The sequence below is a fragment of the Acanthochromis polyacanthus genome, chromosome 10 (assembly GCF_021347895.1).
Source record: "Acanthochromis polyacanthus isolate Apoly-LR-REF ecotype Palm Island chromosome 10, KAUST_Apoly_ChrSc, whole genome shotgun sequence".
Classification (NCBI taxonomy): Eukaryota; Metazoa; Chordata; class Actinopteri; family Pomacentridae; genus Acanthochromis; species Acanthochromis polyacanthus.
Window position 1 is genome coordinate 11,579,099 of NC_067122.1, and position 16,174 is coordinate 11,595,272.

General features: G+C 39.5%; 2 protein-coding genes and 1 long non-coding RNA gene across 3 annotated transcripts in view; all 3 read left to right on the forward strand.

Annotated features, from left to right (window-relative positions):
- The window catches only part of LOC127535821 (uncharacterized), a 133,967-nt gene that overhangs the window by 98,716 nt on the left and 19,077 nt on the right, over positions 1–16,174 (forward strand). The gene's annotated exons all lie outside the window — the stretch shown is intronic.
- On the forward strand, positions 6,685–8,680 carry LOC127535770 (uncharacterized). Its single transcript, XR_007944607.1, has 3 exons — positions 6,685–6,811; positions 7,026–7,087; positions 7,197–8,680. It is a non-coding gene; the product is annotated as an uncharacterized LOC127535770 (long non-coding RNA).
- Positions 13,040–15,071, forward strand: LOC127535763 (uncharacterized). Its single transcript, XM_051954460.1, has 6 exons — positions 13,040–13,082; positions 13,182–13,511; positions 13,824–14,189; positions 14,295–14,411; positions 14,628–14,689; positions 14,798–15,071. The coding sequence occupies exons 1-6, from the start codon at positions 13,040–13,042 to the stop codon at positions 14,924–14,926; spliced, it is 1,047 nt and encodes a 348-aa protein (XP_051810420.1). The 3' UTR covers positions 14,927–15,071.

The window sequence follows — 16,174 nt, forward strand, 5'->3', positions numbered from 1 at the left end:
TACTGTGATAAAACTGCACCTTTCAGAGTGGGCTTTTATTGTGGGCAGTCTAAGGCACACCTGTGCACTAATCATGGTGTCTAATCAGCATCTTGATATGGCACACCTGTGAGGTGGGATGGATTATCTCAGCAAAGAAGTGCTCACTATCACAGATTTAGACAGATTTGTGAACAATATTTGAGAGAAATGGTGATATTATGTATGTGGAAAAGGTTTTAGATCTTTGAGTTCATCTCATAAAAATGGAAGCAAAACAAAAGTGTTGCGTTTATAATTTTGAGTGCATCTACTGTTGGTTGTTGTTATTAGGTCATTGTTGTTCATTGTTTGTTTATATTATTAGTTAATACGTAAATATTTGTGTAGAACTATCGTCCATTCTATGTATTTCATTGTTTGGGATCTGGAGGTCAGTGAAATCAGAGTTTACGACTTTTGATCATGAAACTGATCAATACAAGAAAATTTGATTGATTAGTGATTATTAAACCTGAAACATTCTTGATAAAGGTCTCTTAAAGCTGCTGTCCGGAGTTTCCGTTTGTTTTCAATTTATGTATCATTTTTAACAAAGCTTAAATGTGTTAGTCTAGTTCGATACTATAATATAAAGTTAGTATAACGTGATTTGAAAATTTATTCCTGAGCTCCGCCTTCCTCTCATAGACCCCCATGTTATTCCAAAAAGCGCCGGTTGCTGCCGACCAATCAAGTTCGAGCTTCAGCTTTGTCATGCTGTCAATCAACGGTTACGCGCACAGCAAGCAAGCCCATGCAGAGGTGGGCGAGCTACGCACTACGCAACCGCGCGCACATTTGTTTTGCTTGTGGAGGAGAGAGCATCAGGGATCAGCAACTTCCAGAAAAGTTACCAATCCCACGGCTTGTCAGGCCAAGAGACTGCAGGACGTTTTTTGGCTCGGGGTGCTCGCGTCGCTCCCCGACCACGGCCTCCATAGCCCGCCTGACGGCTTCGTTTAGATGCCGTGGTCGGGGTGCTCGCCTCGCTCCCCGACCACGGCCTCCATAGCCCGCCTGACGGCTTCGTTTAGATGCCCGACCTCTGGAGGAAGATGTTGGGGCGTCTGGGACATACTCTTCGTCAGAGGAGTCATGCAATTCTGAACTCTAGATAGAAATAAATAAACAATGTAACACATATACACGCGTAAATGCACTAAGTTTGATAAACAACGTCATCGAGAGGGATACATGAGTGTAATCACATATTGAAACTTTACTCGTTCGTCCTAGCAGATTCATGTTATTTTGGTATTAGGACAAGTTAGACTCAATACAGCATTCTAACGTAATTCCATTATTATTTACTAAATGTACTAAATGCAGAAGAGGGGAAAACAGCAAAACAGGCAAGATGCTGCAGCACTCCGGGCACTCCTGTCAGGTACTGCGCGCGTGCACAAATAAAGGGGCGAAATCAGAGGGAGGGAGGGTGGGACCAACAGCGTTTTGGGAGAGGCTGCGATTCAAACTCCGGACAGCAGCTTTAAGTGGCCCAGATTTTCTACGTATGAGGCTATTTCCTCTACAAGAATACTGGCAAAGTTATATCACTTCCTACATTCATTTAAACAGTGACAAGGTCCCTGACAGGAGACAATGTCAGGATGACATTGCTTCTTCTTTATCAAGGACGTGAGTATTTTTTTAATTTATACATGACATTTTTATAAGGTGGATTTCCTAAATTATTGTGAGTTAATTTCTGATGTATTTTATGTTTTCCTTCAATTCTGATACACTCATTCCAGTGAACCCAGTTCAACTTAGTGAATCTATAACTTTCACATGTTCTCGGTCTAATACTGACCTCGACTGAGGAGAAGTCCACTGGTACAAGCAGAGTGTCAGAGATAATCTGAAACTAATTGTGACTCTGCTGAGATCAACAACACCAAAGTATGAACCAGTGTTTAATAACTCAAGATGCAGTCTATCAAATGCAACAGTGGTCAGTGAGGAGTTTGTTTTTTAGTCTTTTCTTAAAGATTGAAAGGGACTCTGCAGATCAGAGTTTGGTTACTCATTCCACCACCAGGGAACCACAGAGGAGAAGAGTCTTGTATGGACCAACCCTGTTGTGGTGGTTGTATCAGGCGCCTTTTGTTGGCCACGTGTCGTGAGCAGGGGGGAGTTTAGACCTGAATGAGAGAGTTCAGGTAGGAAGGATCTGTTTTCATTTTAGCAATGGTCATAAATTAAACCCCAAAAACCGTATCTCTGTGTATGAAACTCTGGCTGTCAGAATTCATGTTTTTTGAGACAGTCATTGGTACACTGCAGTTTTAAGGTGAAAATGTTCAGCTATGACTTTTAAAGATTATTTCCCTCATGTCTTCTAGCAGATAAAACCACTATCTGGACATTTGTAAAAGGTATTAATCTTATTTTTTACTCTAGGGATTCTTTTCATTTCAGTAAAGATGTCTGCTTTGATGAAAACATCTTTTATCTTCCTGGTCTCACAGCACTTTGTAAAGGCCTTCTATATATGTCTGTCATGAGAACAACAAGCAGAGCTACATGCAGCAGCTGCACTGACAGAGAAAAGCTGTGGTGAACCATTTCTCTGCCCTTTGACCAACAACTGAAGCTGTTTACTCAGAATAGACCGGACTATGGCTGAAGAAGAACTAAAAAGACTTTAGCATTCTGATATTACCTCAACAATTTGGAAGTATTGTTTTCATTTCACCTCCTTTTGTTTTAAGTTAAAAACAGTGTCTTTCTTCTATTTTTAAACCACAGGATACTACAAACATACACATCTTCAAGCTTATATTATCCAATACACAGTATATAGATCATATTAGTTTTAATTAAAATGCATACTCATTGATTCATTGACCATTAATTTGGACAGATGTGACACTGTGCCAAGTAAAACAAACTTCAATAGACTTGAGGAAGTCAAAGCAATAGTTGATGATAAAGTTCTGCTCTTGCCAAAAAGATGAGGGTGGGACAAGTGTGTGATTAGCACCTCCCCTTGTGTATCAGCCATTACCAATGAAAACAGCAAACTTCAGAGATGTGTGATGAAAATGGTCAAGCCAGTATGACTGAGTAGGCATTAGTGCGTGACCATCACTCTTGTATATTGTCTAATCTCTAATTTTTTATGGGACTTCTTCTGATATTAATATTATGCACAACAATAATATAGTGTTGTTCCACTTTTATATTTAGAATAGATACACAAGACCAACTTTCTGACGTGAAAGACATGAAAAAGGAAGAACATCCCCTTTGTATTCACACCTTCAGAAGACCAACCACAGCAGTGCTAAAGTTTCCATTCATCCTTTGTCAGTGCTGACTGAATTTGTGTGTTTGTGTTTCTATGTTTCAGGTGTGAACAGTGCTATGCACACAAGAGAAGCCATAAAGTAAAATAGCGGACATGACGTAAATGAAAATTTTATATGTTGGTGTTTTGTTTCAAATTACATTTCATCGTCGTTACTTCTCCTTTTTCCACTGTCTTGTATGTGGGACTGCATGTTTATTTTGTGCAAACTGACTGGATGTTAGGAATCACTGATTGAGGTTACTAGTTGTTTTGAAAGGACAATATTTATGGTCAACAATTCAGTTGCATTTGTAGTAGAAACAAAAACTGTTATAGATAGTTTTTGACTTTTTTTTAAATTTTACTTTATTGGGCTGTGAACTAGTGAAAAGACAGCAGGGGGTTAGAGAGGAAAGTGGGACATGTGGTGCAGTTTCACAGCTGAAGTTGAATCCAGGATGTTGTGGTTTTATGCTGCTGAGGAGCTTTGTGTGAAAAACGTCGTTGTCAGACCGGCATGTTTTGCCTCATGGTCAACAGTATGTTGACCTTGATGAAGGCTGCAAACCCAAATGTTCCAGTGTGACAAATGTTGCTGCAGTTTTAACTATTTAACATTTTCTCTCCATTTTGCAAGTTGGTGAAGATGTTCCCGAAATCTCCACTCTACTTCTCTCAGGTCTTGACATTTCAGGTGCAACAATGGGCAGGAAGTTATAAAAGTGTTGATCAGGGCGCTTTGGTAGCTCACCTGGTAGAGCCTGCACCATTATCTAAATAAATGGCTAAAAATCCTGCAAAGATATAAGGACATAAGAGATGGGGAGCATCGCCCAAATTTGACTACTTCAGTTGATTATTGTGATTTGGTTCGTGCTGTGTATCTCTATTACACACCCATAGAAGAAAAGATCCAAACGTCTCTGGATCTTAAGTAAAACTGTCCAATAACTATGACCATGCAAAAAACAAGCACAAATACAGTTTAGATATATGCCCGCATTCTCCACCATTAATATACGCATATATGTGGGGAGATGTTTGTTCAGATAGGGTTTTAATGCGAATGAAGAATTATTATGCAATCTAACTGCTACTGAACCAGTGATATATTTCGATCAGATTACTGTAGCAATGCTGGTTGTGAATCACCCCTTGTCGCGCTGTCAAGAAGAACTTCAACACAAAACAAACACTACTGTCACTGTGAGTGAGGTAAATATGAAGGCAGAGAACACAATATTGTGATGCAATATTGTAGTCAATATTATGGTGTTCTGAGATGAATCGCTGAATAGATCACACCTGTGAGTACCTGTTAATTTGATGGTAGGCTAATTTGGCAACTCATAGGAATTCACTTTTAGAGTCAACAAAAGAGCTGACAGAGTTTCACCAAGCTTTCAGGAGCTGAAAGGTACATGTGTGTGTGTGGTGAAAAAACTGTCTTGAGGTTCCCTTTAATATTGATCTTATACTTATTATTAAAAATTAATATCTTTATGAATCCGATGTTGATTCATTTTTAAGGTGTATTAAACATATGTTACTTTTTTAGACTATCAGGTTTAAAGTATGACATACAACACAGATACTAATGGCCTGATTTGAACCACAGACTTCATTTTCTGTGGTGTACTCTGTAAACCTGTAACTCTTTGGCTACCAGAGGGCTTCACAAATTCTCTCTGACAATGTGCTTGGTTGAACTAATCCTTGTGGTTTCACACTTTCACATCAGACACATGGTAAGAAATCTTAGCTATCAAAAGTTGATATTTGTGTGTTTAGCTGTACCACACAATATGAGGGCAGAGGATGGACATTACTTTAACAAAGAGGAAAATATTTAATGTGAGCTTGTAACATACTTGTCAACAAAATGGTGAAAAATCATTAAAATGAGTGACTAAACAAATAAGAATGAGGTGATACAATCCTCAAAGCCCTGGACGTGCCCAATGTGACAGGAAGTGCACTTTTGAATCTTTATTCTCTGACAACCAATCAGATGCATTTGGCAGTGTGACATAAAGGGTCTTGTTATATCTCCTCCTACATTGATTTAAACAGCGACAAGGTCCCTGACAGGAGACAATGTCAGGATGATCGTCTTGTGGATTACACTGCTTGTTCTTCATCAAGGATGTGAGTGCTTTCTACTTTTTTACTTGACATTTTTGCAAGTTAGATTTTCAAATATATTGTGACTTAATTTCTGTATATTTTTTTGTTTGTTTGTTTTCTTTCAATTCAGATACACTCACTCCAGTGAAGACAGTTCAAACTGGTGAATCCACAACCTTAACATGTGCTCTGTCTAATACTGATATCAGCTATGGAGAAATCCACTGGTACAAGCAGAGTGTTGGAGATAATCTGAAACTAATTATGAGTCTTCGGAAAAATGCACAACCTCGATATGCACCAGAGTTTTTAAACTCAAGATGGGAAGTTAAGAGTCGTGACAATTTCACTGACCTGAGTATTTTGAGAACAACCCAAGAGGACGAGGGAATCTACCACTGTGCATTAATTACATTGTATGGCACAACATCTCAATGGATTGGGACATATTTGATTGTAAGAGGTAATAATGTGAACTAGTTTGCTTGCAGTTTTGCAAATGCTCCAACCATGAAAACACGACTGTATACATGTTGAAGAATAACTGTCACTGAAGATGTTTTGAAAACATTTGCTATACATTTTTCAGTTTCAATCTAATTAAATTTGCATTTATTATACATTTCTTCTGTTTGTATCCAGATGTTATTTCAACCACTGATTCAACTGAAGTATAATATTAATAATCCCTGTTTATATCAGTAAGATGTAAAACTACTAAAATCCTATTTGATGTTTTTCTCAGACTTTCAAAATTTGCTTTGAAGTCTCATTCTGTTAACAGTTTTTTCATTACACAGGAGACGGTCAGAAGACATCAGACTACACTGTTGTTCAGTCCACAGCATCACATTCAGTCCATCCAGGAGAATCACAGACTCTCCAGTGTTCAGTCTTCTCTGACTCTGACAAGAAAACATGTTCAGGAGATCTGAGTGTGTTCTGGTTCAGACCTGGATCAGATAAATCTCATCCAGACATCATCTTCACTGATGGAAACAGACCTGATGGATGTGAGAAGAGATCTGACACTCAGAAGAGCTGTGTTTATCGCTCCTCTAAGACCTTCAACTCCTCTGATGCTGGGACTTACTACTGTGCTGTGGCCACATGTGGACAGATACTGTTTGCAAATAGAACTACTCTGACCAATGGTATGATTTTATGTTCAGTACTGAAGATATACAAAATATGTTCATAGCATCATTTGTCATTTTTCTACTTTTCTTTCAGATGCTTTTTTACAAACTGCACGATCTGAAATGATTGCTCTGGTGGTAGCAATAATCTGCTTGGCCATTTCTGTGATTGTGAATATCGTTTTAATCTGTTACCGAACTTCAAGAGCAGCACAAGAACAATTCACAGGTTAGCGTTGTTTATTGAGTCACGTTCTACACAGCTGGGATTTTACTCAAAAAATGTCAAACATCTGTCTTAATTTAATAGATCTCTGTAGATAAATATTGTTCATTCATATTTACACACTGCACTGATGAATTAAAGTTGTTCCTTCAGAATTTGACCCTAATGCAAGTGTCAGATAAAGGGCAGTAATATTTCTCTTTTTAATCCTCATCAGGAATTGAATTTACCTCATCACAAACGAGACTTGATAATTTGAGCCAACCAGTGGTTGATACTGTAAGTAATGATACTAAATGACATTATATATGGTTATTTCATTAATATGATTCCCCAAAACTTGATGTAACAGTATGCCTTTATAATTATCCTTTTATTTTTTGCTCAGACTGAAAGTGGACATGATCTGAACTATGCTGCGCTGCATTTCTCTGGAAGGAAAGCTGCACGAGGAAAGGAGAAGATGGACATGAAGATTGAGGAAAGTGTGTATTCTCAAGTTAAAAGTCAAATGTGAATGTGAATGTCCATGAAAAACTTTCTATTTTTTGACAAAAGACAAAGTTTCCTTGATGCCATCAGTGTACTGAAGCTTCACTTGTTGACAAACAGCCTGTTGGTTGACTGTGCTCCCTGAGATGTTTACTTTCAGTACTTTCTCACAGTAGTTTCTGCTGATAATAACCTCATGTCTGTCAGAAAAAGCTCCTCTACAGCTTAGAAATATGACAGTTCAATTTTATTCTTTTTTTATTATTTGTAACTTCTCAACAGGGTTAGGGTTACTACAAGCAGCAGCATTCAGTTTGACTGTAGTGAATATGAGGACTGTGACAAAAGTTAAGGACAATGAATTGCTGTATAACTTACAATGTCATTTGTAGTTCTCTGGTCAGGCCCATGAATATCTTTAATTGAAGGATATTTAAATCTAAACCAGGTGAATGGTTTAGGAATTACAACACATTTTATATGTGTCCTTGATTTTTTTAAGGGACCAAAAATAATTGGACAAAGTAACATAATCATAAATCAAATTCATACTTTAATATTTGGTTGAAAATCCTTTGCAGTCAATGACAGCCTGAAGTCTTGAACCCATAGACATCAGCAGACGCTGGTTTTGGTCCCTGGTGATGCTCTGCCAGGCCTCTACTGCTGCTGTCTTTAGTTCCTGCTTGCTCTTATGGCATTTTCCCTTCAGTTTTATCTTCAGCCAGTGAAATGCATGCTTAACTGGATTCAGGTCAGGTAGTTGACTTGGCCATTGCAGAACATTTCACTTCTTTGCCTTCAAAAACTCTTCAGTTACTTTAGCAGTATGCTTCAGGTCATTGTCTATTTGCACCATGAAGCACTGTCCAATCAGTTCTGAAGCATTTGGCTGAATATGAGCAGATAATGTTGGTTAAAACACTTCAAAATTCATCCTCCTGCTTTTGTCAGCAGTCACATTATCAATAAATATAAGAGAACCAGTTCCACTGGCAGCAATACATGCCCACCCCCACCATGGTTCACTGGTGAGATGGTATGCTGTGGATCTTGAGCAGTTCCTCCCCTTCTCCAGATTCTTTTCTTCAATTCAATTTTGTGACAAACTCTGATCTGGCCTTCCTGTTTTTGGGCTCACCAAAGGTTTACACCTTGTGGTGAACCTTCTGTATTCACTCTGGTGAAGTCTTATTTATGGACCTGACTGTGTGTATTTAGTGTTTGGCACTTCACTCTTTTGTATTTTTGGTTTTCCATGTTTCTGTTTCCTTAGTTCACCTAGCCTGTAGCTTAGTTTGCATGTTAATTTACCTCAGTGCACTCCACTGGGTGGTTTGGTTATTAGTATTTTGATCCCTGCACCTTTTTTCACCTGTATTTGCACCAATTACAAATAAACACTTTCTTCATGTAGTCTCTGAGCTTATTGTTCTGATTAGTCTCTGCAGATCAGTTTTCAGTAAACCTCTGTGACACACACTCTTGATATTTGATTGAAAAAATAGCGGATTTGAGTAAAAGATAGAAAGCAAGAGTACGGCTGGAATATTACTGGAAAATGGAATGCATGTAATTTTGGACACTAGGCAGTGAAAAATTAGACCACGCAACACTACACACCCGGCATGATGTAAACAATAGACATTCTGTTTCTGTGGCACACTCTGCAAGCCTGTACCTATTTGACTACCAGAGGTCTTCATAAATTTGAACATAAGTTTGTTTGAACTTATTTGGTTTCAAACCTTTACAGTGGACACATTGTAAGACATCTCTGCTGTCTGAAGTTCCTGGTTGTGTTCAGCTGTGCAGTTGATCGTGAGGACAGAGGATGGACATTTCCAAATAAAGATGAAAATAAATGTAAAATAAGTTTGTAACTTTAATGAGAGCAAAATGCTTTAACATTACCACTGAGGCTGGCCAAATGAGCTAAAATCTTTATTTTATTTGAACAATTCATAATTTCTTTTTTGTAATTGACTACTCTCTGACATTCAGGAGATGAGGAGTAATATGTTTCTTAGGTTTAGAGAAAAATGGTCTGTTGGTATTTTGTATAAAACAAAATTTTAAATTTATTGTCTTATAAGGGATACACACAGGGTGGAACCTTATGTGAAGTATAATTTAAGCAAAAATCAGACATCAGTGTGCACACAGTTTCACTCAGGAACTTTATCATTAGCTTTAGAGACTGAGAGGATTAACACTACTCCAGTTCACCTCGTCACCAGCAAGACATGAAACTTCAGCCAGCCAGTGTTTGATACTGTAAGTACTTACTGTATATTGAATCACAGCAATTAAGATGGTTTTATTGATATAATTCCCAACCACTTGATGTAACACTTCACAAAGATCCTTTCTAGGATTCTGATTTTAGACTGGCCTCCTGGCATCCTGACTTAAGATGGTCAGAATGCCATCTAAGATCTGTGGACCGTTCTGAAGAAACAAGTCCTTCTGAGACATTTTTTAGTTCTGCTGCACCAATTCTGTCAAAATGTTAAGGCGAGTGGAGTGAACCCGAGCAGAGAACACACAGGCGAGGAATGTCAGCCCGACAATGTCCAGAGCCTTCAGCATCTCAAGGTGAATCTTGTCCACAACTGGCACCTTGCCACCGAGGAGCTTCTTAACTACCTCAGCAACCCCTGAAACGGATATGGACAAAGATTCCCTCTAGTCTTCAGGCCCTGCCTCCTCCACGGAGGACGTGTTTACTGGATTCAGGAGTTCCACAAAGTGATTTTTCCACCACTCAACAATGTCCCCAGTGGGTCAGCAGTTCTCCACCCTGACTGTACACAGCTTGTGCAAAGCCCTGCCTCCCATTCTTGAGGTGTCAAACGGTTTGCCAGAACTTCCTAGAGGCCAACCGAAAGTCCATCTCCATTGCCTCTCCGAACTCTTGTCACACCCAAATTTTAGCTTGTACAACTGCCATAGCTGCAGTCCTTTTGGCCGACCAGTACTCGTCGGTTGCCTCAGGAGACCCCTGAGCAAGCCAGGCCCGAAAAGCATCCTTTTCAGCCTGCTGGCTTCCCTCACCACAGGTGTCCACCAGTGGGTTTTTGGGTTGCCGTCACAGTGACCTTCTGGCCACAGCTCCTAACAGCTGCTTCTGCAATGGAGGCTTTGACTATGACCCACTTAAAGTCCATGTCCCCAACTTCCTCTGGGAAGCAGAAGAAACCCCCACGGAAAGGGTCCTCCGCCAGACGTTCCCAGTTTACCCTCAATACACATTTGGGTTTACCAGTGTCGGCAGGATTACACAGTTTAAAGGGGCTGAGATGTGTTTTGTTTTTTTTTCCTTTTATTGCTTACTTCATCGTTTGGTATTCTGGTTCGTTTGTGTTTTTGTCTGGTGTTTCAGAATTTATTTGCTTTAATACTGAAAACCAAAACAGAAACATGGAGGAGGAGATGCAGCAGCTTAAGGAGCTTGTGTTACAGCTTAGGGCAGATAACGAGCAGCTTCCTCAGGAGCAGGCTGCTTCCTCTTCCTCTGATCCAGCTGGTCCCGCCTCACCTGTAGATGCTGCCACTGCTGTCATAGAGCGGTTATTTGTTGTACCAAGGGATCATAAGTGTCCCATGATTAATGGGATCTTGGTATAAATGAGTGGCTGGAGGAAATTCAGGCGTGTGTGCATACCCGTCCCCTTTCCGTGGCTGACCAAGCCCTTTTCCTTTTTGACCATTTCGAGGGAGAAGCGAAGGAGGAGATCAAGTTTCGTTCTAGTGCAGAGCAAGGAGGTCCCACCTAGGTAATCGCTATCTTGAAGGAGCTTTATGGCTGTTCTCAGTCCTATGGTACTCTACAGCTGACTTTCTTTTCTTGGCACCAACTTGAAAGTGAGACACTGCAAGAGTTTTCCTCAGCCCTGCTATTATTCCCCCTTTGCCCATTTTTCCTTTTATGCAGTATGTGTTGGGTTAGCTGGTGTGTGACTTGATTTTCTTTTCATATAATTTGTTAATAAACATTGTTAAATTAGAACACGTCTTGCTCCCCTGTGTTAATAGAACCTGTGTGACCTTAAAGGGGAACTTCGTTTTTTTTCCAACCTGGGGTCTGTTTTCATATGTCATTTCATACATGAGTGATGGAGAAATGAATTTTCGACATAGCTCCAGTATTTAGCCAGGCAGGCAGCTTAGCAGCTCAGCTAGAAGCTCAGCTAGTGAAAAGTATGGGGCAACTTGCCCCCCCGCCCCCCACGTCAAAGTCTGCCCTAACGTGCTTTTTTCCCCACACTGACCGGCTCAGATAGTCTCAATGAGTGTCCCACAACATACTAGAGATGAGAAGTGAACGAAAACTTCCACATTACCTGGCGATCGTTCGTTGTTGTCTGTATCCAAATCTCAGGATGCTAGAAAGCAAATCTCATTCCGAAATCGCGCGATAGCTCACACCAAAACCGGTGTTTTGGCGTGAGCTCTCGCGCGATAGCTCACGAAATCGCGTGATTTCGGAACGAGATTTGCTTTCTAGCGTCCTGAGATTTGGATACCGACCACAACAAAGAGCTAAATACTGGAGCTATGTCGAAAATTCTTTTCTCCATCACTCACATGTATGAAATGACATATGAAAACAGACCCCAGGTTGAAAAAAACCGAAGTTCCCCTTTAAGTGATTTAATGACGATGGAAACTCACCTGAGCTAGAATTTCCTCGGTGCAAGTCCCAGGTGGCGTTGTCAGGACCATAAATGATCTGATTAGGTACGAGATCACTTCAATCTCGCCACACCAGGTTGTCCGCCAGTCTTCCCCATTATCAGATCCAACTCACCACCAGGTGGTGATTAGTTGACAGCTCTGCAAGTCTCTTCACCCAAGTGTCTGAGACATACGGCCACAAGTCTGGTGATACCACTATCAACCTTTGGCCTAAGGTGCTCTGATAGCAGGTACACTTATGATCAACCTTATGCTCAAACATGGTGTTTGTTATGGCCAATCAATGACTAGCACAGAGGTTTGATAACAAAACACCACTCAGGTTCGGATCGGGCAGGCCATTCCTCCCAATCACCCCCCTCCAAGTTACTCCATCGTCGCCCACATGAGCATTGAAGTCACCCAGGATAACTATGTTGTCCCCAGGTGGCACCCCTTCCAGGACACCATTCAGAGACTTCAAGAAGGCAGAATACTCTGAACTGCTGTTTGGTGCATAAGCACAGACAACAGTCAGAGTTTTCCACTCTGCAACACGAAGTCGCAGAGAGGCAATCCCCTCGTTCTCTGGGGAGAACACCAACAAAGTACTGCTCAGCCTGGGGACCTTTTGCAAGCACTGGTTTCTTGTAGGACCAGTCGGAGTGAGACCTAATTATTATATATCTGTTATTATTATAATTATTATTATATATGTATGTATCTATGTTCTATGTGTAATAGATAAATTTACAATCTCGACTTATTTTAGTATCAGCTGGAAAGCAAAAACATAAACAATATGTTCTTTAATTAATTGTAAATAAATTCAAGCGTCAAGGGGTTAAAATGAGTAAGTAAATGGATAAGAATGAACTGATACAATCCTCAAAGCCCAAGATGTGACCAGTGTGGCAGGAAGTGTACTTTTGAATCTTTATTCTTTGACAACCAATCAGATGCATTTGGCAGTGTGACAGAGAGGGTCTTGGCCAAGTTACATCACCTCCTACACTCATTTAAACAGCAACAAGGTCCCTGACAGGAGACAATGTCAAGATGATCGTGTTGTGGATTACACTGCTTGTTCTTCATCAAGGAAGTGAGTGATTTCTATTTTTACTTGATGTTTTTGCAAACTGGATTTCCAAAATTATTTTGACTTACCTTCTTCTGTTTTTTATGTTTTCTTTTAATTCAGATACACTCATTCCAGTGAACACAGTTCAAATTGGTGAATCCACAACCTTCACATGTGCTCTGTCTAATACTGATATCAGGAATGGACAAGTCCACTGGTTCAAGCAGAGTGTCAAAGAAAATCTGAAACTAATTGCGACTCTGCTGAGATCTTCAGCACCTAAGTATGAACCAGAGTTTAATAACTCAAGATGGAAAGTTAAGAATGGTGACAATTTTAGCAACCTGACTATTTTGAGGACAATCTCAGCGGACGAGGGAATCTACCACTGTGCCGTCATTGAGTGGCTTGTCGGATCTAAATGGAGTGGGGCATACTTGATAGTAAAAGGTAATAATATGAGCTACTGTCTTCATATTTTGCACAAGCTTTCATCACTAAAGCTGTACTGTTTACATGTTTAAGTGTAACTGTCACTGAACATGTTTTGGAAACTCACTAAACATTTTTAAAATTTCATTCTAATGAAATTGAGTATAAATTTCCTCTCTTTGTATCCAAATGTTCCTTCCACTGCTGATTCAAGTAAAGTATAATAATAGCATTCTGTCTTTATGTAAAATTACTAAAGTCACATTTAATGTCAGACTTTCAAAATGTGCTTTGAAGTCTCATCCTGTTAACAGTTTTTTCATTACACAGGAGACAGTCAGAAGACATCAGACTACACTGTTGTTCAGTCCACAGCATCACATTCAGTCCATCCAGGAGAATCACAGACTCTCCAGTGTTCAGTCTTCTCTGACTCTGACAAGAAAACATGTTCAGGAGATCTGAGTGTGTTCTGGTTCAGACCTGGATCAGATAAATCTCATCCAGACATCATCTACACTGATGGAAACAGACCTGATGAATGTGAGAAGAGATCTGACACTCAGAAGAGCTGTGTTTATCGCTTCTCTAAGACCTTCAACTCCTCTGATGCTGGGACTTACTACTGTGCTGTGGCCACATGTGGACAGATACTGTTTGGAAATGGAACTACTCTGACTAATGGTATGATTTTATGTTCACTACTGAAGATATAAAAAATATATTAACATCATCAGTAAAAACTCTCCTTTTGTTCAGAAGCAAGCAATTATTGATTTCTTTATTTTCCAGCACCACCAGCACAATATGAAGCAATTGCTCTGGTCGTAGCAATAACCTGCTTGGCCATTTCTGTGATTGTGAATATCGTTTTCATCTGTAACCAAACTTCAAGAGCAGCACAGGAACAATTCACAGGTAAATGTTGTTTATCGAGTCACATTTTATACAGTTGGGATTTTACTCAAAAAGTTTCAAACATCTGGCCTAATTTAGTAAATCTTTGTAGATAAATATTGTTTATTCATATTTACACACTGCACTGATGTCAATGAATAATTAAATTTGTTTTTCAGCATTTGATCCTTATTAGAGTGTCAGAGAACATAATATTTCTGTTTTTTTCCTCATTAGGAATAGAATTCACCTCATCACAAGCAAGACATGACAATTTGAGCCAACCTGTGGTTGATACTGTAAGTCATGATGCTAAATCACATAATTTATGGTTATTTCATTAACATGATTCCCAAAGCTTGATGTAACAGTATGACTTTATAATGATCCTTTCATTTTCTGCACAGACTGAAGGTGGACATGATCTGAACTACGCCGCGCTGCATTTCTCTGGAAGGAAAGCTGCACGAGGAAAGAAGAAGACGGAGTTGAAGACTGAGGAAAGTGTGTATTCTCAAGTTAAATGCCAAATGTGAATGTGTCTATGAAAACCTTTGATCTGTTTTGTTTTTTGTTAAAAGACAAAATCTTAATCCCATCAGTGTGCTGAAGCTTCACTGGTGAAATGGAGTTTGACATGTTGACAAAGCAGCCTGCTGGCCGACTGTGTTCCTTGAGATGTTTGCTTACAGTACTTTCTCAGTGTTTCCCACTAGAAAAGCTCCTCTACAGCTTAGAAATATGACAGTTCGTGTTTTTTCTTTTAATATTATTTGTAACTTCTCAGCAAGTTATTACAAGCAGCATTCAGTTTGACTGTACTAACTATGAGGACTGTAACAGAAGATTAAGACAACAAATTGTTTCATGAATTGCTGTATAACTTACAATTTCATGGACTGTTGTTGTGAGACCACTGGCCATGCAAGTTCCTGCAGATTATGTTTCAAACAATCTAGACCCAGAAAAGTCCACTTGACTCAGTTTCTCTTTTGTATTCTCTTTTGTGGATTCATTTTGTTTTGCCTTGTCTAGCTCCGTCGGAACTTAATATCTTGTGTCTTTTCTGTAATTCCCATAAGATTTTCTTCATGCTCTTTGCTCCGTTTGTAGTTCTACAGTTAGGTCCATAAATATTTGGACAGTTTACAGCATTTCAGCTCTGTATACCACATCAATGGATTTGAAAAGAAACAATCAAAACGTGCTTTCAGTGCAGACTTTCAGCTTTAATTTGACAATATTTACATCTAAATCAGGTGAATGGTGTAGGAATTTCAGCACATTTTATATGTGCCCTCCATTTTTTAAGGGACCAAAAGTAATTGGGCAAAGTAACATAATCATAAATCAAATTCATACTTTAATATTTGGTTGCAAATTCTTTGCAGTCAATGACAGCCTGAAGTCTTGAACCCATAGACATCAGCAGACGCTGGTTTTGGTCCCTGGTGATGCTCTGCCAGGCCTCTACTGCTGCTGTCTTTAGTTCCTGCTTGCTCTTATGGCATTTTCCCTTCAGTTTTATCTTCAACAAGTGAAATGTATGCTCAAGTGGAATCAGGTTAGGTAGTTGACTTGGCCATTGCAGAACATTCCACTTCTTTGCCTTCAAAAACTCTTCGGTTGCTTTAGCAGTATGCTTCGGGTCATTGTCTATTTGCACCATGAAACACTGTCCAATAAGCTCTGAACATTTGGCTGAATATGAGCAGATGACATTGGCTAAAACACTTCAAAATTCATCCTCCTGCTTTTGTCAGCAGTCATATTATCAATAAATA